General features: G+C 45.3%; 1 protein-coding gene across 4 annotated transcripts in view; it reads right to left on the bottom strand.

The window, feature by feature from the left end:
* EYA2 (EYA transcriptional coactivator and phosphatase 2) overlaps positions 1 to 26,587 on the bottom strand; it is a 261,820-nt gene that overhangs the window by 168,529 nt on the left and 66,704 nt on the right. For 2 of the 4 annotated variants that reach the window (XM_081256937.1, XM_081256936.1), the window contains exon 1: positions 9,833 to 10,007. In XM_081256937.1, coding sequence (XP_081113063.1) covers positions 9,833 to 9,986 — 154 coding nt within the window. In that variant the 5' untranslated portion in view covers positions 9,987 to 10,007. Of the gene's footprint in view, positions 1 to 9,818; positions 10,008 to 26,587 lie in introns of those variants that run through there. The other 2 variants (XM_081256939.1, XM_081256938.1) reach the window with 2 other exon arrangements.

A 26,587-nucleotide genomic window follows, 5' to 3' on the forward strand; every position in this document is an offset into this window, starting at 1 on the left:
AAAATCGAAATCTATGGAAACAGTCCTAGGGGCTTGGATTAACTCGGCATTCTAGAAATCTGAAGCAAGCATCTCCCCCTGCCCCCAACCTCTGTGCCCTGATTTGCATGTTCACCTCACTCCCCCTCCTCTGTTCCTCTGAACTGTTATGCAATCAGCCTTCCCTACCAGGGCAGTTCTCCCTCTCCTGCTGTGCAAACCTATGGTCCTCTTCCACCCCAGCAAACCCCGGGAAGACGGTGCAAGGAAGAAACAGGCATTTAGTCAGTGCTAAGAGATTTTCCTTCTGCAGACCGTGTGATTTTTGAAAAGCACAGGCTCTTTTTTTTTTTTTTTAAACTGATATCACATTTAACTTTTTTATCCTGGGACACTTGGGAGAATTGAGAACCTGGAAAATGAATGTATTATATTATTATATATAGAATAATCTCCTTCCCTTTCGTTCCCTCCCTTTCTTCTTCCTTTTTTCGCTGGCAAGGATGGCGCAGACCTCATGGAGACTCCTGATGGTCTGTGCCAGTGTAGGGCCCCCAAGCTCCTTCCCTTCCTCAGGGACCTGGGGTGGGACTGTGTAAAGGACAACCATGCTCAGTGCTTTGCGTGCAAAGGTGGAGCAGGGACTCCCCAAGAGCAGAGAGCCTCTCTCTTCCTCTGAAGCTCTTGCTGCTGTCCAGGGCTATTAGTCCGCAGAGGTCCTGTGGACCAGGAGGCCCAGATGCAGTTGGAGCCATCCGTCATATCTGCGTACCAGGCAATGGGCCTGACAGTGATTGTGTAGGCAACACACGCTCCGCGTGAAAGGTGGAGAAGTGGGCATCATTGTTCAAGTCGCAGGAACAACCTCATCCTCAACATAGCCCAGGATGTCTTTCGGTGATCCCCTAGATGCCCGCATCACCACTTTCTGGATGCTGTGTTTGACAGCTTTCTCCAAATGGTAAGTCAGAGCCAGACAGACACATTGAAGTGGAGACATGCGAGGCCATGCCACAGCGCGTTCCGTGCAGCTCAGGAATGACCTGGCTCATAGACACGGCAGTGCCATTGGATGCAGTCATGATGCTCTGGACAGCAGCACTAGTCATAGTACCTCAGCTTGCCAGAGGGGTAGAGAGGGCGTGGACTGTGGTCATGAGTCCCTCCATGATGCCAGTGTCACAGACCCAGAGGGCATGCTGGCAATCTAGGGGGAGTGGTCATACTTCTGGTCACTCCATCACAAACATGGAACCCTCAGCACAAGGGGCAGATAACCCTTTGACTCCAGTCCTCAAGTGAGCCCCAAGCATCTTCAGGGTGGTGAAGACACCATATGTAGTAGAAGCAGCAGCCCTTTGATACTGGTAAGAGCTGGTGCCTGGTAGATGGAGATGCCCTTCCCACTGACCACAGGCTCCTGTTCTCAACCTTGGCAGTGCCATTGAACTTGCTTGATCAACAAGATTGGGGTCAGTGGCGGAGTCATTGATGGCAACTTGTATCCATGTTGCCAGTGGTGAAAGCAGCCCTGGTGACCTGACTCAATGTAGTCAAATCTATTTATTTCAAGCCTCACCATGTGTCTCTGAGGGATGTGGCTAGCACATAAAATGGGGCAGCCGGCTCCCAAGGGAGGGGCAGAGAGCCTCCTCCATTTACTTGTGAATTTAAAACCCTAAGCCCCGCCTCCTGCCCAGGTTCCAATGGGTGAAGGGAGAAGGATTAGCTACACAGATGGCCAGAGACTCAGGATGAGCTCGTTCATTCGTTCATTCATTCATCCATTCACCGCCTGCCATGTGCCAGCAAAAGCAGTCAGAGTTCCTGTCCTCATGGACCCTCCAGTTTAGTGGGGGAGATAGATGGTAAACAAATACTTAACTAGATAAGGAAAGTACTTAATTACAATGATAACAAGCTGCAAAGGAAGGAAGTGGATGATACAGGGCAGAGCGCCTGAAACATTAATATGCACAGGATTCGCCTGGGGATCTCATGAAAATGCAGACTCCAGTCTTTAGGTCAAGGAAGCTCCCAGGTGACGCTGACATGGCAGGCCCGGAAACCACACTTTGAGTCGCGAGGGTTTAGACCACAGGCTAATGAAGAACTGCAAATTACGAAAAAGTCCCAATTCTGGGTTCATAAAAATAAATCTCCATTCCAGAAGTCACAAACTCAAATGCATACTGGGGTCAAGAAGGGAATATAAATGATCTGATGTTATATGAGGAAACCAGAGCTGGGGTCTGTGTGTGTGAGTGCACACGTATTGTGTGATTGTGTGTGTGCGTGACTGTGGGATGTGGCTCACCCAATGACACACACAGCTGGTTCATTCATTCATGCATTCAACAGATGCTCACCATGCACCTACTGTGGACCAGATCTACAATCTAAACCTCATAATTTGTTATCTTAATGTTGCTTCCAAAAAGAAAAGCACGTGGGCTGAAGGGGTCAGACCCAAATTCAAATCCTGGCTCTGCTGCACTGTAACTGTGTGGCTCTGAGCCCATCACTTCCCTTCTCTAAACCTCAGTTTCCACATCCACAAAATGGGGTACTATCTCATCCCTGCAGGGCTGTCGCAAGGATTACACGAGGCAGGTACCTGCGAAATGGTAACTGCTCAACACACAGGAGCTACTATTAGTCTTCTATTCTCCTGGGGCCCTTGTTTCAGCCACTTCAATTGTGAGCCCAATTTGAATGTTCACACTTTTTTTTTTTTTAACCTCTCACTGGGAGGATTAAGAAGCTAATGATTCTAAAAGCAGCAACCACTATTATATTGCCTAATTGGATCCCAGGGGCCACTTCTAACTGATCCCCCATGAGATGAGACAATTTCTAATGCAAGATGTCTTGAGGAAGGTCTTGGCTACGAAAGCTGCGTGTCTGTAAATTTCATCAGCTCATCTCCTTAGTGTGGGTGCTTTAAACAGCACTCAGACCAGGGTCAGCGACAGCAGGAGGGAGCACTGTATTAGGAGTTCAGCATGTGCGCCCCACAGGTAGAGGTCGTTCTGGGTGCTGAGGGCCCCAGGAAGCTGGCTGAGAGAGGCTTAAAAGTGGGAAAGGTGAAACTGATCTGTGGCTCCCCAGGCCAGACCTGGGCAAAGCTCTGGGCAGCCCAACCTGGCTTGGGTGAAATGAAAGAAAATCTGCCAGCCCCTGGCTAGAACCGGTGAGACTGAAACTGGAAATTGCACCATATCATGCCCAGGGCAGAGGAGGGGCAGGCAGTCTGAGTGAGGATGACAGCCCAGCTTGTTCTGAGGGGAGGTGATTTCACCTCTCGGAGGAAACACTTAATGAGATTATAGCCTCAGCCTTTGCAAAATGTGTCTGCATTTCAAACGAAAATAATATTTTCTCGATTCAGCTGTGCTTTCTTAGTTCTATAACTTTTTCCCTCCTCCTTCCAGAAGATGGGATACAATTTAAATCCAAATTTCCCTTAAATAGTAATGAACGATAGCTTGTATTTCTCAAGTGGTTCCTACAAGCCAGGCACTCTGCTAAGGACTACATGGGCCTTATATCTTCTATTCCCCATAACAACTCAACGAGGAAGTTGTTCTCTCTACTTTATAGATATGGAAAATGAGGCAAGGGGAAGTTAAAGAAACTTTACTAAGGATTCAAAGGCGATATCAATCTGAAGTTATCTGTGTTTCCTAAAGGTTACTCTATTCATCCACCACCCACCCATCACCCATCCATCTACCTACCCAACCATCCACCAACGTCCATCCACTCACCCACCCACTCACCCACCTACCCACCCATAAATAATTTTTAAGGACCTACCATGAGCCAGACACTGAGCTGTCTGCTAATTAGGAACAGAAATTTAAATACATATGTAGGAATAAAAAATTGTCTTTGTCCTGGAGGAATTCACCACCTAGAGCAATGGTTCTCAACCTTGGGTGCACAGTACTGGGTGCCTTTGGAGAGCTTTAAAAAAATTTCATTGCCTGGGTCACACTTCTGACCAATTAAATCAGACTCTTTGGGGGTAAGATCTGGACATGAGCACTGAATTTTTAAAAAAACTTCCCAGGAGAGGCCCATGTGCAGACAGGTTTAAAACCAGCCCTGGAGGCTGGTTCTCAAAGTTTGGTCCCTGGACTGGCAACATCAGCATTGTCTGGGAATTGTTAGAAACGCAAAATCTTGGGCCCCACCACAAACCATTACAGAGTCAGAAATGCTGGGGATGGGGGTCAACCGGTGTGCCAAAGGAACTTCCAAGGTGGTTTTGATGCACAAGAGAATTTGAGACATAAATATACGTACTTAAATTATAGAAATATACGTTTACACATATGTAATGCATAGAGAAAGTCTTCATAACAGGAACACAAAACAGTGGTTACTGCTGGGGAGGGAAGATGACGACTAAGATTGGGTGGATGTGGTAAAGGGGGATTTGGCCCAATGTTCAAGTTTTTATAAGGATCGTGTATTTATGTGTTACCTGGTGACCAGAAATTGGATTGTCTTAAAAAAAAAAGGGGGGGGGAGAAGGGAGGGTGCTGCAGGCAGGGGACACAGCATGTGTCAAGGCTGTGAGATGTCATACCACAGGGGGCTCAGAGGGTAGCACTCATTCAATCACCCTGTCCTACAGTCCTGCAGAGCGCTCTGCCTTCTGTCTTCATTCCTCCCACAAGTATTTCTTTTTTTTTTTAATATGGCAAGTATCATTTTTAAAAACTGAAGTATAGTTGATTTACAATGTTTCAGGTGTATAGCAAAGTGATTCATATAGATATATTCTTTCTCAGATTCTTTTCCATTATAGGTTGTTACAAGACATTGAGTATAGTTCTCTGTGCTATACAGTAGGTCCTTGTTATTTATGTATTTTATATACAGTAGTGTGTATCAGTTAATTCCAAACTCCTAATTTATCCCCACCCCCCTCCCCCTTTGGTAACCATAAGTTTGTTTTCTATTGACAAGTATTTCTTAAGTACCTACTATGCGTCATGCCTTGTTCTCAGTGGTCAAGATACGTAGGCATAAAGTGGGCAAGATCTGCCTTCAGAGAACTTACATTCTGGTGGGGAGGCAGACAAACAGCAAGTGAATAAACACATAACTTCCGGCAGAGAGTGGGAATATGAAGAAAATATTCAACAAACCAAATACCGTGGCTGAAGGTTCTGTTGGCTCTCCCCTCAAACCTGATCCAGAATCTGGCCTGTTCTCACCACTCCATCACTACCACCCCATCTAAGCCACCTTGGCCTCTCACCTGGGTTATTGTAACGCCTTCGTTGCTACCCAGGCTCCCATTCTGTCCCCACCTGCCGTCCGTTCTCATGTGCAGCCTAAGGGAGCCTGTCAATCTGTAGATCAGATTGTCCCTCATCTGGTCACAACCGTACCCCTCCGCCACGGCTCCCATCTCACTCAGGGTAGAAGCCAAGTCCCTCCAATGGCTCACAAAGTCCAGCATGGTCTGACCCTGGGTATCTCTCTGACCTCAGCTCCCCGTCACTGGCCCCTTGCTCACTGGGCTCCAGCCACACCAGCCTTCCTATTGCTTCTCACGTGCTCTGGAACCGCTGCTGCCTCAGGACCTTTGCATTTGCTGTCTTCTCTGTTCCTAAGGCTCTTCTTCCCTGTGACCAAGAAGTGCCCACCCACACCTCCTTCAGGTCTTTATTCAAGTGTTGCCTTCCCAGTGACATCATTTCTAGCCACCCTAACAAAAACTGCAACCCCATATTGCTGCATGTCACATCCCACCCTGCTTTCCCCCCTTAGTACAAATCACCATCCAACATGCTATATATTTTGATATATATATATTTTATGTGTGTGTGTGTGTATGTGTGTGTGTATAAAACATGCTATATATCTATTGTTGTCATCAGACTCTTGCCCTGCCAGCACCCTAGGCAGGGCTCCAAGACGCAGGGGTTTTGTGTTGTCTTCCTAGTACTTAAAACAATGACGGGCACGTGTTTGAGTGAACATTTGTTGAAAGAATGAATGAACAAATGATTACTTTTGATAGGAAAGACCTCTCTGATGAGAACTGAAGGATGAGGGGATGGTCCTGCAGAGATGAGGGGAAGCCTGGTCCAGGCAGAGGAACAACAAGTGCAAAGGCCCTAATGGCAGAATCACGCTTATGAGTTAGAGCAAAAGAAATAAGGCCAGGGGCTTCCCTGGTGGCGCAGTGGTTGAGAGTCCGCCTGCAGATGCAGCGGACACGGGTTCATGCCCTGGTCCGGGAGGATCCCACATGCCGCGGAGCGGCTAGGCCCGTGAGCCATGGCCGCTGAGCCTGTGCGTCTGGAGCCTCCGCAAGGGGAGAGGCCACAACAGTGAGAGGCCCGCGTAACGCAAAAAAAAAAAAAAAGAAAGAAAGAAGGCCAGGGGCTGGGTCCAGTGAGCAGAGGTGACGGGGTAGAGATGAGTCTGAGAGGCTGGCAGGGACAGGCAAGTAGAGTCCACTTCGGGACTTCCCTGGTGGCGCAGTGGTTAAGAATCCGCCTGCCAACACAGGGGACATGGGTTCGAGCCCTGGTCTGGGAAGATCCCACATGCTGTGGAGCAACTAAGCCCGTGCGCCACAACTACTGAGCCTGTGCTCTAGAGCCCACGAGCCACAACTACTGAGCCCACATGCCACAACTACTGAAGTCCGTGCACCTAGAGCCCATGCTCTGCAACAAGAGAAGCCACTGCAATGAGAAGCCCGTGCACCGCAATGAAGAGTAGCCCCTGCTCACCACAACTAGAGAAAGCCCACGTGCAGCAACAAAGACCCAACGCAGCCAAAAAAAAAAAAAAAAAAAAAAAAAGTAGAGTCTACTTGGCCAAGGGGAAGGAATTTAGATCGTATTCTATACTTTTTTAAAACACCAAGTCCTCTCCATATTTTAAGTCATTTTATCCTCCCATCAACTCTGTGAGGTTGGTGGCATAATTATTCCATTTAACAGAAGAGGCAAATGAGCCCCCAAGAGGTTAGGTCACTAGACCAGAGACTTACAACTGGTAGGAGGCAGAGCCAGAAATGCAATGGGAGCCACCGGGGGGCTTCCGGGGTCCACGTTCCCCCCACCCCAGAACCCCCCGGAGTGTAGGCCTCACGGCTCATGGCTACTGGGGTCCTCCTTGGACCTGGACCCTTGCAGACACTCAGTAACATTCACTCTGTAACAGAAGGAAGGGCCCAGGAGGAGGGAGACCAGAGGCCAGGCAGGAAGGGCAGCTGAGGCTGGCACTTGAGGCCACAACCAGGGTGGAATGTCTCCTGCAGAGTCCTGGAGCTCAGTGCCCATGTCAACAATCAAGAGAAAGAAACGTGTGTGTGGGGGGGGGGGGGGGGAGGGGGAGGGGAGAGAGGGAGGGGGAGAGGGAGAGAGAGAGAGGGAGGGAGAGGGGGAGGGAGAGGGGGAGGGAGAGGGAGGGGGAGGGGAGAGAGAGGGGGAGGGAGAGGGGGAGGGGGAGGGGGAGGGGAGGGAGAGAGAGGGAGAGAGAGAGAGAGACCGACCTGACCCTGCCAGCCTCCTGCCTGCTCTGAATTTGGAAGCAACCGCTTTCTGCCCCATTGCTCACCCCCAAAGCCTTAGCCTTGGCCTCAGATTGCCCCAGGGCAGTAAAGGGCACAGACAGCTCCAAGTCACAAAAAGGAGACAGACAATGTGTTTGTGGGTGCCACCACTGTGCGGGATGGACATCTGGGGTCTGCAGACCCTTAAGATCTTTGCAGAAAGTGATTACTGACTTTAGACGTGAGGACTCTGGAGCCAGAGTGCCTGGGTCTGATTCCTGGCCCTGCCACAAGTTGTATGACTTTAAGCTGGTTACTCAACTCCCCAAGCCTCAACTTCCACATCTGTGAAATGGGCTCATAGCCTAATGGGGGTGTAATAATTACATGAAAAACAGTACAGTGTACTGATTAGGAAAACAGACTTTGGAGTCAGACTACTTAGGTTCAAATTCTGGCTGTCGCTTAACTGTCATCTCAGACAAGTTACTTAGCCTCTCTGTGCCTCAGTTTCCTCATCTGTAAAACGGGTATCCACTTCTTAGAGTTGCAGACTCTAAAGAGTTAATACATTTTAATGCCTGACACATAGCAGGTGCCAAGAGTTTGCTTTGACAGTGATGGAGGAGGAGGAGAATTAATTTCAATTTCTATTGCTCTGAATAGTGCCTGGGACAAAGTAGTCGCTCACAAAAAATGAAGGACAAGAGGAAGTGGCAGGCACTCATCTTCTTGACAGCTGCCCCTCAGCTCCTACTAGTGGAAGCCAGGTGGGAACATGGGCCCAGCACTTCTAAAGAATTTGGCATCTCAAGAGAAACTAGAAATCCAGATGTTTATGTAAGCCCTCCCAATTTTTACAAGTTCACTTTTATTTAAAGCACAGTACAAACCAAACAAAGACATACCTGAGGGCCAGGCTTGGCAGCCAGTTTGCAATCATGGTTTTGAGTTCCCTGTGGCTATTTGATTCAATGGGATAATAAGTTTATTTACATGCCCCCAAGGTGTGCCAGGCGCTTTACATAACATCACCCCATTTGATCCTTGCAGTAAGCATCCTATGAAGTGTCATGATTCTGCCCCCATTTGGCAGGTGAGAAAGTTGAGGCTCAGGAAGGTTAAACAATTTGCCCAAGATCATTTGGCTGGGAAGCAGTGGGGTTGGGAGTCAGCCTGGGATCTTCCTCCCTCGGCAGTCTATGCCTTTTCCTGTCTCTACTGGCTCTGAAATGAAGAGTCTGTAGTTGACTGGTGCCTTCACTCAGAAGGAAAAGGATGACTGTCTTTGAACAGGGCTCAATACATTATCTCAAACTCTCAAAGAACCCAGGGTGGCTTACACAGACGCTCCAAAGGACCAGGAGGAACGAGGGTGTGTTGGTCCCAGGAGCCCAGACCCTCCTGATGGTATTTTTAGCAGGGCCGTTCCAGCTTCATGACCAGCACACAAGACATTATTACTGCTATCTTGGTGACGGCAGTAATTATTCCCAAGAGCCTGGAGTTGCTTAAAAGCAAATTCCTTCTCATGTTATATTCAACTAGACTCACGTCTCTTTGGTTTTCCATGACAATTACATAGCACTGTGCCCCCATGAGCTGGCATCCAACACAGACAGTGAAGGAGAGACAGCTGGGAGTTTCGGAACACCAACAGCAAATCCCAAAGCTGCTCCAACAAAGGGTTAAGCCCAATGGTTAAACATAATAGCTTAATGCCTTTTGCTAAGTAACTCTGCGCTCTACCAGGAAGGCTGACAGATCCCAAACAGTGCAAACAATAGCTGGAATTGTCTAGTGAAAACTAGTCTGACTGCATCATTTGCCAATAGTTTTTTAAACAGCTTAACTCTCCTCTGCTTCCTTGACTGCAACCCAACCTGAAAGCAAAAGGCAGATGAGTTCTTGTCCCAGCGTCAAACCCCCATAAACAAGACGCCTGCTTGGATGTGGCGATGGCAGGCGAGAACTCAGAGGTCCAGCCCCAGAGCCTGCAGGGCATGCCTGGGGCCTGGGCCTGGAATACACCCAAAACTGACTAGCGTCTACAGAGGTGTCAGCATTTCTTGGAACTGGAGACCGAGACAGGACGTTCAGAACAGGAACGAGCACACTTTTACCTCTAATGACAAAACTGTTAGCAACGTACCGGAAAGTTTTGGTCCAGAGTCAAAAATCTAATTGGGTGGGAGGAGAAATTGTCGTAACGACAGTACTTGTGAGAGGATGTGTGCCGAAGGCTATCCGTCCCTTACCATAGTCCGTGGGGCGAGCGGGGATCACCACAGGGCCCACCAAAATGCACAGCAGGAGGCCTACCTTCTATGCCACTCAGAGTCCAGACATCAGCGTCGGCACAGTTAACCTTCAGTTTACCCGGACGATCGCTGTTTACAGTAAGGCTGGGAGAGATCACTAGTTCTAGCATTTCCTTGTACCTGAAAGAAAACAAAGGGAAATAGAATTTATTCATTAATTATGCATGCTTACTAATGATTCCTATTTCTTTCCCTAGGAGTATAAATATTAAAGCTGATTACCTAAACCCAGCCATCTTATAAATTCTACATCATAAAAATTCACTAAACTTTCCATCAGAGGGAAATGAGGAATTGAAATGAAGTGCTTGCTCCCCTCTGGAGAATACACCCACTTGATTAAAACTTTCCCCTCCTTCCCATTGTATTTTGTCATTAGAAAAATTTTATTTGGGTCTCTTTTAAATATCATCTGAATGAGCTGGAGCGAGCCAGGGAGACTTTCCAGTAGAGGAAGGGAGAAACAGGTAGAGAGGGAGAGGACTGGGTTCCTAAAAGCCAGAGGCATGAAGAGAAGGTGGAGTTGACTAGTTAAGAGAGAATGGACGTGGTGTTACACGGTGTCACTTGTACAGATGGACAAGGGCTCAAAAGGTGTCATTGATACTTAAAAAGTCCCTCTAGGCAGCAAAGCCCCACAGCCCAGCACTGCGGTCCCTACCAAGAAAGAACACACTAGCTCCTGAATTACCCATGACCTTGATAAATGCTATTGTGGGCAGGAGCAGAAAAGAATAGGGACAAGTCTCCTGGGTCATTCTCTTTTTTTCATTGAAAACTTTTCCAACTCTTGTGCTATGTCAGTACTTATTCCTCCTAAATTCCTACCCACTCAGGGAATGAGGTTTCTTTTTTTTTTAAATTTATTTTATTGAAATATAGTTGATTTACAATGTTATGTCAATTTCTGCTGCACAGCAAAGTGATTCAGTTATACATATATATATATACACACACACATTCTTTTTCATATTCTTTTCCATTATGGTTTATCACAGGATACTAAATATAGTTTAATATTAATATAATTTAATATTTAATAGACTGTGTTATACAATAGAACCTTGTTGTTTATCCATTCTATGTATAGTACTTTGCATCTGCTAATTCCAAACTCCCAATCCCTCCCTCCCCCATGGCAACCACAAGTCTGTTCTCTATGTCTGTGAGTCTGTTTCTAAAAGATACATGCACCCCAACATTCACTGCAGCACTGTTTACAATAGCCAAGACATGGAAACAACCTAAATGTCCATCAACAGACGAATGGCTAAAGAAGATGTGGTACATATATACAATGGAATACTACTCAGCCATAAAAAAGAATGAAATAGTGCCATTTGCAGCAACATGGATGGACCTAGAGATTATCATTCTAAGTGAAGTAAGTCAGAAGAAAGACAAATACCATATGATGTCACATATAGGGAGTGAGGTTTCTGGTTAACACGCACAACATCGGACATGGTGATTTTCAAAGGACTAAACTACAACCAATAACGTGTGCCACTGACTCAAGTTGTCCTCAGCAAAAGGTTAAGTTTAATCACTGCAAATCAGTATCTAAGGTCATCCTTGGTAGGATACGTTTATCACCGTGGTTATCACCGTGGTTATAAACTCAGATTCCACTGTAAAACGGTTGTGGATTCAAATTCCATTTCAGTACTCAGTACCTTGACCAAGTTACCAAACTGCTCTAAGTCAAAAGTTTTCTCATTTGGACAGTGGGGATTATCAGTATCTCCCTAACAAGGTCATGGTGAAGATGACAAGAGATGAGATCTGTAAAGAAAGGACTTAGCAGGCAGCAACCTAAAATGTCCATTCACTACCATAGGAATGAAGAATACAGGCAGAATGGTCACACAATGGAATACAATACAGCAGTGAAAAAGACTGCTCTGGAGCTCCACTCAGCACCATGGACAGACTGCCAAACAAAGTACCAGGCAATGAGACAGAAGCGTACCCAAGGTATGATACCATTTCTGTGAAATTCAAAATATACAAATCAATATTATATACTATTTAGGGATACAGACATAAGCAATAAAAAGATAACAGTATGTATAAGAATGATAGACACCCATTTCAAGAGAATGGTTACCTAGGGATCATTGGGGGATGCAATTTGGGGAGAGGTACCCTGGGGCTTCAACTGTGCAACAATGTCGTTCAGAGGTTGACACAAACTCTGGCCCATCTAAATCCAGCTTAGCATCTGTTTTTGTGTGACCCATGAACCAAGAATGGCTTTCACATTTTTAAATGGTTGAACAAAATCCTAAGAAGGATAACATTTCATGGCCTGTGAAATTATGTGGAATTCAAATTTCAGTGTCCATTAGTAAAGTTTTCTCGGAACACAGCCCTGCTTGGTGGTTTACTGTATCATTTGTGGCTACTTTCACGCTGCAACTTCTGAGTAAAGTAGTTGCCATAGAGACCTGCAAAGCTGAAAATATTTCATATCTGGCAGAAAAAGTTTGCTACCTCCTGTTTTTTAGTCTATAAGTAAGGCGGTGGGCGTACTGCGGTCAGAGGGTTACTCTTCATCTCTGTGTGTCTGAAACACTTAATTTTTAACAAAGAAAGAAATCACTTATCCCAGGACTTGCATATAGGAAGTACTTTATCTGTAGTTTTTAATCAGATGAGAAAATTCCACACAAATCAGCTTCCAGTGTTGAAGTCTTTATGTTAGCTGATGAACATTTGGGTCCTAAGTGTTCCCATGTATACATGGGTTTTCTCTTTCCCCAAATGCCACAAGGCACTCCAGAAAGAGGCCTTGGTATCTCTTTCCTTTAATATGTCAAAACATATGGTATGGAGCTTGGCAAACAGCAGACATTGAACCTATTGTCTGACTGTAGCTGCCAGAAATTTGCATTTTATCCAAACTCACTCCCTTAATCCTTTTGGGTATATGCAAATAACCGAAGGTTCAAAAATACACAACGTTGAAAAAATTGCATTGGTCTCTAAACATCCAGACACTATGAGTACGGGTATTAGAGGCAGCAAATTGTTAGCTAAATGGCCAAATCCGGTTAAAAATAAAATGAATTGCTTTTCCTCCTCCTCAGGGTTTAAAAATATTTGAAGCATTTGCCAATATTTAAAAACAAGGCGATTTCACATAAAAATCTAGAGTTTCAGCTTCTCTTGAAAAATGGAAGAATACTGACAGGTTCCTGCATGGCAACTATCAGCTGGCTGTCCAATCTGGTCAAGGCATATGAGCTCCAGTTCACCACAGTCCCCACCACTCCCTAGTGTCTTACATTTGACCCTCTTTTTCCATTTCCTCGTATTTCCTCCTGGTCTCTACAGGCCTTTGCATTTGAGCCCCATGATTATGTGTCATCAGACAAGCCTGATGAGGAGACAAACAGCAATGTGACACTCTGGCCTCAGTCACATAGCTTCTGATTTTACTGAGCACTGCTCTCATCCTCAAGAGCAATCAGCACATCGAAATAGCATGTGTTGATGTTACAGCAGAACAAGAAGGTGTCTGTGAGTTTTAACTCTAGGACTGAGTATTGCTACTAAAGCTTTGGTGCCTTCACCATGGACCTTGCCTAAGGTCCTTGAGGGCCAGGCCAACGTGGAGATCATCCTTACTTCCCCCACGGCACCTGATACAGAATCTTGTTCACTCTGTCATCCGATTAACATCTGTCGGAGGATGACAGGAAGGAAGGGATGGAGGAAGACAGGAACTTGGAAGGAGAGAGGGAGAGGCGAAATCTATAACTGAACAATTAGCTTCTTTAAAAAATTTTTTTTTAAATTCCTATTTATTTTCATTTTACACCCCGCCCTACACAATGCCTCTAATGTATTAAATATGTAAATATGTCCCCTTGTAAATGATGCTATATTGTTTATGTGACGTGTGTATGTGTGTGTGTGTGTGTGTGTGTGTCTGTGTCTGTGTCTGTGTGTTTGGCAGTGCCGTGAGGCATGTGGGATCTTAGTTCCCTGACCAGGGATCGAACCTGTGCCCCCTGTACTGGAAGTGCAGAGTCTTAACCACTGGACCGCCAGGGAAGTCCTGTGACATGTGTTTTAATTTACATGAATAGTGTTATGCATGAGACCTCATTCTGTTCATGGGGATTTTTTTTCCAGTCTGCACCATGATTTTATAATGTGTATAGGTTGCTGGATGGTTTTTCAGCTTGTAGCTAGAATTCCATACTGCATACTCGCTCCATTGTGTTTATGCATTGCCCTAGTGATGAACACCTAGGATGCCTTCATCTCTCAGCTACCATAAACAATGCTGCAATGAACATTTTCATTAAAAATAATATACATAAATATGTAATGTGTACCTATATATGTGTGCTTACACACACAATACACATTCTTAAAACGTGTAAATATTTGAGGAGGATTTCTGTGTCACTGGGTTTATGTGAACTGAACTTGACCAAGTACTAGCAGATTGTTCTTTACAATTCCTGTGCTAATCCAGATTCCCACCAGAAGTGCATAAGCGTTCTAATTTCATCAATTCTTGCTAACACTTGGCATTGTCCAGCTTTCTAATTTTTGCCAAACTGTTGGATGGAAAGCAATTATCTCATAGTTGTTTTAATTTTCCTTTCTATGATTACTAGAGAGTTTGAGCATATATTCACATAATTGTGGGCCACAAGAGTTTCTAGGAACTGTCTATTCATATCTTTTATCCTTGCCCATTTTTCTACTGGTTTTTCTTTTCCCCCTTTTTTGTTGATTTGCTCTATAGAGTGCCTTGTAGAGTCTAGGTATTAGTCCATTGTTGGTTTTATTTATCTATTTTTTTTCTTTTTGCTGACAAAGCAAAAGACTTTATTGGAAATGGGCTCCCGGTCAGGGAGCAGTGGGGTAAGGGAATGCAGGAGACCTGCTCTCCATTGTTGGTTTTAGAGGTTGTAAATTTCTTTTCTTAACCTTTCATCTGTCTGTTTTTTTAAAATATATGGTGTCTTGTAGAACAACAACAAAAAATCTTATATATTTACTCAATAATGAATGTTTTCCCTAGGTGTAGAAATGATTTCCCTAACCCCTGGATATTAAAATTTGTCTACATTTAAAACTATTGACTTGGAATTTTACCTTTTATAGTTAAACCTTTAATTAATCTGGAGTTTTCCTTTTAACATGGATTAAATTTGCATTTTCTTCCAATATTGGAGAAAATGAAAATAAGCCATTTTTCCTGATTTGTATTAAACTCTCCAATTGAATTCACCTCCCAGTTATAATGGAACTGTTTCTATTTTTGGTTCAATCTCACTATCACAATAAAAAATAAAATCTACAAAACATTGTTTTAAGGCCTTGCAGGGCAACCAAGGTAGGACTGGAGGGCCCAGGAGCCCAGAGAGATGTGAGACATGTACTGAATTAAGTCTGACCTCTATTACTTTTCACCTCAAGACATTTGCCGATTTATAAGCACAGAAGAAAAAAGAAGCAGCTTTACGTTTTCCAGTCTCATTGAGTTGGGGAGACAAAAATTGGACTTCAGGATACTAAGGCAGCTAGGACCCAAGGAGCTAAGATCCTAGAGATATGAGAACCACAGGGAAGTTAGCCTGACATTGTTGACAGTCATTACCCTTGAGGCATTTGCTGAAACCTAAGCTGGGTGGGGTAAGAGTCAAAGAGGTCAAGCAGAAAGGGGTGGCTAAGAAGGCAAGAGACGAAGCAGAGCTTTTGGCAATCTCCCAGTACTAGGGAGACAAAATTGGAGTTCATGGCCCATCAAGGATAAAAATCCTTGGGACTTCCCTGGTGGCGTAGTGGTTAAGGCTCCATGCTCCCAATGCAGGGGGCCCGGGGTTCGATCCCTGGCCAGGGAACTAGATACCACATGCATGCCACAACTAAGGGTTTGCATGCCACAACTAAGGAGCCGGCTGGCCACAACTAAGGAGTCTGCCTGCCACAACTAAGACCCGCACAACCAAATAAATAAATAAGTGAAACATTTTCCCAGCAATCAATGAAAAAAATGTTTAAAATTTATATATATATAAAAAAGGATGAGAATCCTTGGTAAACACACCAGGCTTTTAATGAAACCCCTGAAAGGTCATTCCTTTGGAGTAAAGACCAACCAAATAGGTCCTGTCTTGAATCATTTTAATCCCTTATTGGATCAAAGTGATTTGCCTCTACTATCACCACCTGCCAGAAGAGCAACTTTTCTTCTGGGGAAGATGTCATCTTCCAGAGTTTCCACAATTTTTCATACACAATGTTTAGCATGTAATAAAAAATTACCAGGCATGCAAGGAGACAAAGCCAAACAATCAAAAACCAAGACAAAAAACCCAAATTCATATATAAGATTCAGATATTAGAGTAACTAAACACGGACTTCCCAGCAACCTTGATAATATGATCAAAAAAAGAGATTTACAATGGACAATGCTACTAGAGAACTAGAATCCTTAAAAAAAATCAAATGGAAATTCTAAACCTGAAAAATACAATAATTGAAATTCAGAACTCAATAGAGCAGTTGAACCACAGATTGGATATAGCAGAAGAAAAGAATGAACTTGAAGATAAGTCATTAGACACATCTCAGAAAGAAGTTTGGAAAACAGGTTTTAAAAAAAGCATAAAGGAAACATGGGACATGGAGAAAAGGTCTAACATACATGTAATAGGGGCCACAGAGGAGAGGAGAGAGAGAACAACTTAGAAACAATATTTAATGAAAAACTGACAGAAAACCTTCCAAGACTGATGAAAGACATCAAGTCAATGGAATCAAGAAGCTCTGTGAATCAGAAGCAGGATAAGTACAGAGAAAAATACTCCTGGGCATATCATAGTCAAACTATACATATGTGAGAATATATTAATATATTCAGCCAGAGGGTAAATAAGACAAATCTTTAAAGAAGGACTAATAAGACTTCTCAACAGAAATGATGGAAACTAGAAAACAATGTAATTTCACCTGCCAAGGTAGAATCCTATGTCAGCAAAAAAATCCTTCAAAAATGAAGACAAAAATGGGCTCCCCTGGTGGCGCAGTGGTTGAGAGTCCGCCTGCCAATGCAGGGGACACGGGTTTGTGCCCCAGTCCGGGAGAATCCCACATGCCGTGGAGCGGCTGGGCCCGTGAGCCATGGCCGCTGAGCCTGCGCGTCCAGAGCCTGTGCTCCGCAACGGGAGAGGCCACAACAGTGAGAGGCCCGCGTACCGCAAAAAAAAAAAAAAAAAAAAAAAATGAAGACAAAAATGAAATAAACTAAAATTAAGATTATTTGCCACTTTGTAGCAAATAGACTTGCACTACAAAAGAATACTCTGGAAGCATGAAAATTCAGCAAGGGATGGAGAGTAACATAAAAGGGTAAATTCAAGAGTAGGAGAGGACTAAATGAACTTAACATGTTCTAAGGACCGTGCATTTTCCTTGAGGTGGTTACAAGTACTAATTTATAGTAAACTTTTTAAGATTTATCAAGGACGCACTCTATAATCTTTAGGGTAACTGCTTAGAGAATAAAAATAATAAATGTATGCCAACAAGCTAATGGAGGAGAAAATGGAATAATAAAAATACTTGATTAATCCAAAGAAGGCAAGAAAGTATAGAAAAAGAAACGAAGAAGAGATGGAACAAATAGAAAAAAATGATAGATTTAAACTTAAATTTATCAATAATTACATTTAATGCACTAGGGTCTTTGTTAGGTAATGTAAGATCTAAAATTCAAACATACCTAGAGCAGTTCAAAGGCACCATCCTTTGGAGGCAAATAAATATATATCAGCAAAGCCAAAACAATAGAAATGTTAGTCCTGGGAATTCCCTGGAGGTCCAGTGGTTAGGCCTCCGTATTCTCACTGCTGAGGGCCCGGGTTCGATCCCTGGTTGGGGAACTAAGATCCCACAAGCTGCGCGGTGCGGCAAAAAACAAACAAACAAACAAACAGAACCCAAAAAAGTAGTCCTTAAAATAAATACAATATATTAAAAAAAAAAGTTAGTCCTCACACAGTAAACAGGACCATGAATTAAGAACCTGACCATTGTTTTTCCTGCTGCCAGCTATAGCTTATGGGTACTGCTATCCTGTAGAAGCAAACCATTAACAACAAAGTATAGCAACATGAATAGTTCAAGACAACTCAGGGAGAAAAATCCTTCCAAAAATTCTAACCATAGCTCCCGTTTCCCAAGCACCTATTACGTGCCAGGCAATTTCCCTAATTACTTTTACATTATCTCCTTTAATTCTCTCAACCACCCAGGGAGATATAATTATCAACTTCTATTTCCCAACAGGCCAACTAATAAACACAGATTTAGGTCTGAGCAAAGCATAGGCACGAAGGAAATGTGGATCATTCCTGTTTGGTGAACTTTTCCTGTTCTGCCATGAGGATCTAAAAAAAAAAGCTTTGTGGACTTTCCTGGTGATGCAGTGGTTAAGAATCCGCCTGCCAATGCAGGGAACATGGGTTCAAGCCCTGGTATGGGAGGATCCCACATGCCGCGGAGCAACTAAGCCCATGCGCCACAACTACTGAGACTGTGCTCTAGAGCCCGCGAGCCACAACTACTGAGCCCGCGTGCTGCAACTACTGAAGCCCGCATGCCTGGAGCCCATGCTCTACAAGAGAGGCCACCGCAATGAGAAGCTCACACACCATAACGAAGAGCGGCCCCCACTCACCACAACTAGAGAGAGCCCGCGCGCAGCAACGAAGACCCAATGCAGCTAAAAATAAAAAAATAAATAAAATTTTAAAATAAATAAATAAAAAGCTTGGTAAATTTCAGCACAGGGCGAATTCTGTGTTCTTGTTTTATGGGTCATACTGTTTTATTATTGAACTACCTGGGGTAGCAGAGGAGGGGGCGTTGATCTCTTTGGTGTTTTGAGGGCTCTGAAGGTCCTAACCTGGCCCCAATTATAGTGCTCATTTTACAGATGATAGAAATAAAAATAGCTAACACTTCAAGAGCATTTACTCTGGAGCCAGGAGCTCTTTCCACGTATTGGCTCATCTTAATCCTATGAAGTGGGCAGAGATGAGGAGACTGAGGTTCAGAAAGTGAACCGCTAGTTAGTGGTGGAGCCACATTATCACAAGCAGGTGGTCTGGCTCCAGGGTCTGTGATTTTAACCACAGCTTGTGAGTAAAATTGGGTCAGAATTTGAACCCAGGATCCATTCAGCTCCAACACCCACTAAGCAACCTAGTAGGAGTACCAGCTCTGTCATCTGCTACGTGGGTTCAAGTCCTAGCTTTGTGTCTTATGAGCTTTGTGACCTTGGGTAAGTTATTTAACTTCTCTGAGCCTCATCCAAAAAAATGGAGAAAATAGTACCCTCCCAGGCAGGTTAGCCTGTAGATTAAGTCAGAAAAGGCATGAGTGAGCGGGTGTTCAATAAAGAGTAATTACTGACATTATTTGCATTCACACAGACAAAAGCTTGAAACACACAGTTCGTTTTATGTCAGGTCGACACTGGGAAGTGCCATGAGGACCATCTGGAAACCACTGGTTCCTACTGTGGTCTGATGGGCAGAGTTCAGTTCTCTTGCAGTTTGGGGCGAGACGTCCTTTGCTTTCTCCCCCTCCTCCCCTCCTTGCAATTATCTGAAATAGGAGACCAGCTTATTCTCTTTGCAGGGGAAGTTAGAGAGAAATTAGAGTCTTAACAGAGTCTGAGGGGAGCAGAAAGACTCAGCTTCCCTTTCATGAAGGCAGGGAAAGGAAGCAAAGGCGTGGGATTCATTTACAAAAAAAATTTTTTTTCCTGTGTTGCACTGTTGCAAAACCCCGATACCCCTGCTGCTTCAGATCCGGGCTAAGAGAAGCGAGAAGAAAGAGGCATCCGAAAGCCCCTACGCTCTGCCTTCTCTTCAGCCTGCTGCTGCCAGCGGCTTGCCATCATTTGTTACCCTTGTCACCACCCCTGTCCCCGGGGATGGAGAAGCTCTGGGGGAGCGTGGGGCTGCTGGGGGAGCCCAAGAGATGACAGCTGGAGGGTGGGGGCTGGGGGCAACTTCAAAGGCTGGGAAGGATCAAAAGCAGATGGAGGGTCCCAGGCGAGTGGGCGGCTCACCTTTCCGCACCCCCCCCACCCCGTGCCGAGTGCACTGCTACCTTGGCTGGGAACAGTGGCCCTGCCTGCTGGATGGAGAGGACAGATGGCCAGTCGACCAAGGGGCCCTCAGAGAGGAGGGCCAACTCCCAGCATCTTTCAAGAACTTAGAAATCCAAACCTGCCGACAGCAATCACAGGCTTCTGAATAGACAACAGCTGTGGCCCAAACCTGGACGTTTCTGGCCACCTACACCCCATTTGAGTTCATTCAAAATACATCTGCTAATCGTGAACTGGCTCTGCCCCCGTCTCCCCTATCGCGGGTGGGGGGTGGAGGGCCCCGCTGCTCGCACCAAAAGCCCAGATCATCCTCCCTCCTCCCTCTCCTTCAACCCTCACATCCAATCCATCACTGGGTGTTGGCAAGTTCATCTCGTAAACATCCACGGAACCCGTGAACCCTCCACCCCACGGCCATTGCCCAGGGCCGAGCCGCCACGCTCTCTGCCCTGGACAACTACCACGGCCGCCATACCTGTCTCCCTGGGGCCATTCTGGCCTCCCTCCAGCTTGTTCTCTGTAGACCAGCCAGAGGGACTTCTGACAACATAAATCTGAACATGTCCCTGTCCCCTTCACCTCATCCTTGCTTATAACCTCTGATTGTTCTAAGAACAAAGCGAAGACTTCTGAACACAGCTTTGATCCGGCTTCCTCTCACTTGCTGTCTCGTTCCAGGGTGCTGGCCTTCCTCTCACTCCACACTCCCTGTCACGAGGCCTTTGCACATGCTGTTCTCTCTGCCTGGAACACCATTCCCTCCTGCTCGCCCTTCAGAGGTCTCAGCTCTAGCATGACTTCCCCAGGCCCTTCCCGAATGCGGCCCCTTCTCCCACGGCACCTTCTGCAGACCCATGCCCCTCTCTTTCACACGCCAGTCACTATAACAGTTTTTAGACATGTTTATACATTATTTGTTGTCCATCTGTCTTCCCAACCAGACTATAATCTCCCTGATGGCAGGGATTTTATTTTGTCCACCACTACATTCCCAAAATCTCCTGCAGGGCCTGGTTCTTGATAACTATTTAGTAAGTATTTGTTGTATGATGGATGAATGTGCTGTATGAATAAATGTACTTATTCAACCAATATTTACTGACAGCCTGTTATATGTTCCAAACACTGTGCCAGTCACTGCCACTGTCACCACCCTGGATGGGACACTCATTTTTTTTTTTTGCGGTACGTGGGCCTCTCACCGTTGTGGCCTCTCCCGTTGTGGAGCAAAGGCTCCGGACGCGCAGGCCCAGCAGCCACGGCTCACGGGCCCAGCCGCTCCACGGCATGTGGGATCTTCCCGGACCGGGGCACAAACCCGGGTCCCCTGCATCGGCAGGCGGACTCTCAACCACTGCGCCACCAGGGAAGCCCGGGACACTCATTTATAGGACCTGCCTGGCCTCTCCAGGAAAGGAGTTTGAGAACCCTCGTTTACTCTTCCTTCCAGTGTTAGCACTGTATGTAGGACATGGTCAGAAGTACATGGATGTTGGATGCTACATCCCCCTAGGCCATCCCAGAGGGGAGAAGTGGTCCAAGAGCTCCTGGCCACATGATACAGGTGTTTGTTAATTATGGTTATTATACTATTAAGTTCTGCCTGGCTATCATGCCCTTGGTGTTTCTGCTCCCCTGCCCCCTTAGTTTTATTTTTTCCCCAGCTTTATTGAGATATAACTGACATATTTTGCAAGTTTAAGGCATACAATGAGATGATTTGATACGTGTATACATTGCAAAGGGATTTTGGTAGCCCTGCTTTGAACTCAGAAAGCAGGAAGAGAAAGCAGAAATGTCCAGAGTCACAGCATGGTGGAGAAAGTCATCGCTTAAGAAAGAACAGGGCGGGAGCAGCGGGTTCCTGGCATTTTGGCCTGGCGGGGGGCGGTGGTGGTGGTCTCACAGCAATAGCATCTTTTCTTTCTTTGGGGGAACTGCCTCTCCCCCACTCTCTGTCCATGTGGCTTGGGGGGGGGGCTAACCGACTAACAGGCCCAGAGCCTGGCAATTTGCATCTCCCATCCCTCTGTCTAGTGACTGGCTCACGGGGGGGTGGTCACATGATTCAGTGGAGCCCAATGAGAGGCCTGGGATTAACTGCTGGAGAAGAGATGCTCTTTCCCACGGGACATGAACCTTGGAAGGTGTCTATTTTACTGGCAGTGCAAGTCCACAGACCACCTTTGAGTAGCTAGTCTTAGAAGACTGTGATCCCCATTCTGACACTTGCACATCCCATCTTTGGTGTTCAGTGTGACACTTAGAGTAGGAATAAACCGCAGACACAGGGAACGTCAGGGGTTGCTGTCACCGTGGACGACTTCAGCATCTAGGGGGAAGGACGCCACATGCTGACTGGTACAGTCACAAGCCCCTCCTCCTGTCCACATCTCCATCCTCCACCCTGTCCCCTTACAGTGGGGAAGATGTTACTTAATAGAAGTTGTGGGGTTAGGCTGGGATACATAGGGAACCATCTCCCCAGATGACGAGGTACTTTCAGTCTCCTCTCCAAAGGCTATGAAGAAGGCAGATTAATAAAGTAGGAACACAGCTGACGCTAAATTCATTCACTGATTCGTTCACTGAGTCAGGCTGCCAGTCATTTAGAATCACTGACTCTATTCATATGACATACCAAAAAAGCAAAGCTGTTACTCATTCACTAATTTATTTCACTTTTTTTTTTTGAAGACCAGGGACTGTTCCAGGCACTGAAGATACAGTGTCGAAGCAGCCAGACAAGTTCCCTGCTCTCATGAAGCTGACACTCTAGATTGGCATTTGCTCTCCAGTCTTAGGTGGCATTCATCAATGGGTGACCCCAGATGGCTGGGTTAGATCTCCCAGTCACAGAGATGTATCTCCTCCTGCTGAGAAAATAGCTCTATTACCTGTATTGCACTTTCTTATGAGACACTTTTAATGACCCAGGTAATATCTCAAAATGTGTCAATAAATTTTAGAATTTTAGATAAAATTATAGTCACCTTTGGTCACTATCTCCTATCAGCTGTATCCACAATTACTAATATAATGAATAGCTTTGCAGACCTTTTTCTAGTCATAAACACACAAAACACCCACATATACCCGTAAAGTACACAGTATATTGTTTTAGAAATGTACTTCATGAATGTGTTTTTATAATGTCATTGACCTGAACATCCTGTTCTAGGACATTTTTTGCTCTAATAAGAAAATGTCTCGTTGTTCATCCATTTCATGACACGGAGATCTAGCTTATTATTCTTTTTAGCTGCTGCATAGGATTCCCAGGGCTCTGGGCCAGTCCTCAGTTCTCCCAAGTTTGGTTATAACTAATGCCACACTGCCTGGGATGGGTCTTCTGGGGTGCACATGCATGTAGTTCTCTAGGGGTGACACCCAAAGTAAAACTGCTGGGTCTGCCTTTAAAATCGTAAGGGACATTGGCAAACTGCCTCGGAGCGTCTGATCTAATTTACATTCCCAATGGCCACGCCGGGTCCTCACACCTTGTACTGTTTGTTTCCATTCCTTTATCTGAAAGCCTTTATCCAAAACGCTCTTAGGAAGACAGAGCAGTGTTTTGAATACAGGTACGCCTGCACAGCAGTCCACTCCTCAGCACCGGCTTCCAGTCATGCAGATGAAGTTCTTATGTCAGAAAGAAAAGTTTTATGTCTTACGTCAGAAAGGAAAACCAGCCTGGGTCTTGAATCTTAGCCCCAGACTAAGCTCTCTCTTTCAGGTCTGATAAATTCTCTTGCAGGTGAACTTGGTGCAGAATAAAAGCCGTCAATGGGAGAGCTTTACTTCCCTCAGCCCTGATAGCACGTAAGACAAGGGCCCATTTCTTTTGAAGAATCCAGCTTTGCTTTTTACTTTGAGATCATTGCAGAGTCATAAGAAGTTGTAAAAAACATACAGAGAGATCCTGGATACCCCTCATTCAAATCCCTCCCCCTGGCCCCACGATTATATCTTCCATAACCATAGTACAGTACCAAAACCAGGATATTGACATTGGTGCAGTGTGTCTGCATCTCTGTGTCATCTTACCTCATCTGCAGGTTCATGTAACCACCATTGCAATCAGGAGAGAACTATTCCATCACCACAAAGGTCTCCCTTATGCTACCCCTTCAGAAGCACCTCCACCCTAATCCCTCCAGCACCCCTAGCCCCTGGCAATCACTAATCCTTTCTCCATCTCGAAAATGTCACTTTAAGTATATTATATAAATGGAATCATACAGTATATGACCTCCTGAGATCGGCTAAAGTTCACATGACTCAAGTTCAGATGCTTGCATTTTACAACGCATTTTCCAATATTCACTAGACCCACAAGAGGCAACCTTCAAAAAAGCACCCAATGTGTGCGGTGACAACCGAGATGGGACCACACACATCCCGCTGATTTCAGGTTGGGTTCAGCACAGGCCTGGAGCAAAACGCAGAACTTTATAGAATATTTCTCATGCAGAGCCAGAAAAAAAAACCCAACCCACAACCAACAAAACAAGGCACAAAGCAGAACACCAGGGTACTCTTACTGTAAGGGAAGGCCTGCCCTTGCCAGGGATGGCTGGAGAACATCAAGTGCTCGGAGGCCACGGGGAGCCCCAGGACCTCCCCAACAGGCAAGCAAGCAGCAGCCGGCAGAAGGCAGCGTTTCTCGAATCGCGAAGGCATTTTGCTCTGAGTCCAGTCCCAGCCCTCAGCAGACACGACACCGACACTGCAGCCCATCACTGTTCTCTCCTTCTAACTCACCCAACCACAGTCCACCGCAAGGGCCGGATCCATTTGAAGCCATGGAGAAACTGGTTCTGAGGCTACAGAACAAGGACATTTCAATGTGAATGCAGGGGTATGGTCTGCAGATACTGGAAAAACGGGAAAAGAAACAATACTAAAAACGAAATATCAGAATACTTTAATCCTACCCAAATCCTTAGTTGTGCCCCTATGGAGCACTGACCATTACAAAACTGAAAAATACTAATTCTCATGCAGTGAACGCTGTCTAGGAACCAGGCACTGTTGCTGTTGTTTTTTTGGCTCCCACACAGCATGCAGGATCAGACCCCCAACCGGGGATTGAACCCACACCCCCTGCAGTGGAAGCAGGGAGTCTTAACCATTGGACCATAAGGGAAGTCCCACCAGGCACTGTTTTGGGGTTTTTTAAATTAATTAATTAATAACCTTGGGGGGGCTGCGTTGGGTTTTCATTGCTGTGCGTGGGCTTCTCTTGTTGCGGTGCACGGGCTCTAGGTGCGCGGGCTCAGTAGTTGTGGCTTGTGGGTCTCTAGAGCGCAGGCTCAGAAGTTGTGGTGCACGGGCTTAGTTGCTCCGCGGCATGTGGGATCTTCCTGGACCAGGGTTCGAACCCGTGTCCCCTGCACTGGCAGGCGGATTCTTAACCACTGCGCCACCAGGGAAATCCCCAGGGACTGTTTTAAGTCCTTTTTCAGCTTTGAGCTCATGTTATCTTCCCAATAGCCCCTATGAGACTGGCTGAACTTAGATGTCATCTTATAGATAAGGAAAGCAAGGACAAGAAGTTTAAGTCACTTGTCTAGAATCAACTACAAGTAGCAGAGATGGATTTAAAGTCAGGATGTCTGATGCTGAATGTCGTACTCTCTCGCCATCTGCCACATCGGCAGCAGATGTCTTACAATTAATCTTCCCTAATGACGGATCTCCTCTAATTACCTCATTACCCTGAAACTGAATGGGCCATGCAGTGACTCATGAGTTCTTAAATGTTTTTCTTCTTGTTTTGAGGTTAGTTCAATTTTATGCAATTTCATATAGTTAGGGGGTTTTTTTCCTCCTTTTTTGGTAAGATGGTTTCATGGTAAGGACTAGAAATTATTTTAATGAAAAATCTGAATCATACGCCAAAGCAGACAGGATGCTAAAATGAATCACTGAGCACCACTCAGATTCAACGGTTTTCAAGATTTTGCCACACACGTCTCTTCAAAGCTTTTTGGTTTTGTCTTATTTTGTTTTTTGGTGAAATTTTTAAACGAATTCTTGAAGTCTCCTCTCTCCACAGTACTTCATTTAAAAATATGGACACTTTCTATAATCACACCTAACGAAAGTCACAATACTTCCTGGTGCCATCTTGAACATAGTTCATCTTCAACCTTCCCAGTTGTCTCCACGTGCCCTTAGTTGGTTTATAAAATTCGGCATCTAAACAAAGGCCACACATCACATTTGTTTATTGTGTCTCTTACATTTATTTAAGCTAGAATAGCCTCCCCCCCCCCACCTTTTATTTTTTAACAGACCGTTGACATGTTGGAGAAGTAGGTTACTTATCTTGTAGACTATCTCATGTTCTGGATTTTTCCGTTTGCTTCCTCATGGTGTTGTTAACTTATTTCTCTTTCTACCACATTTCCCATGATTTTGCTTTAAAATGAGATTAGGTTTGGATTTGTTGGGTGGGGAACAATGCTTCAGAGCGGTGCTGAGTTCTCCCCACCGCGTCACATCGGGAGGGGCACGATGTCCAGGTGTCCCCCTTATGGTGATGCTAGTAAGGGTCAGCTGGCCTGGCTGACAACACTCTGCCTCCTCCATCACCA

The sequence above is a fragment of the Mesoplodon bidens genome (genome assembly GCF_964165515.1).
Source record: "Mesoplodon bidens genome assembly, chromosome: 15".
In the NCBI taxonomy this organism is placed as follows: domain Eukaryota; kingdom Metazoa; phylum Chordata; class Mammalia; order Artiodactyla; family Ziphiidae; genus Mesoplodon; species Mesoplodon bidens.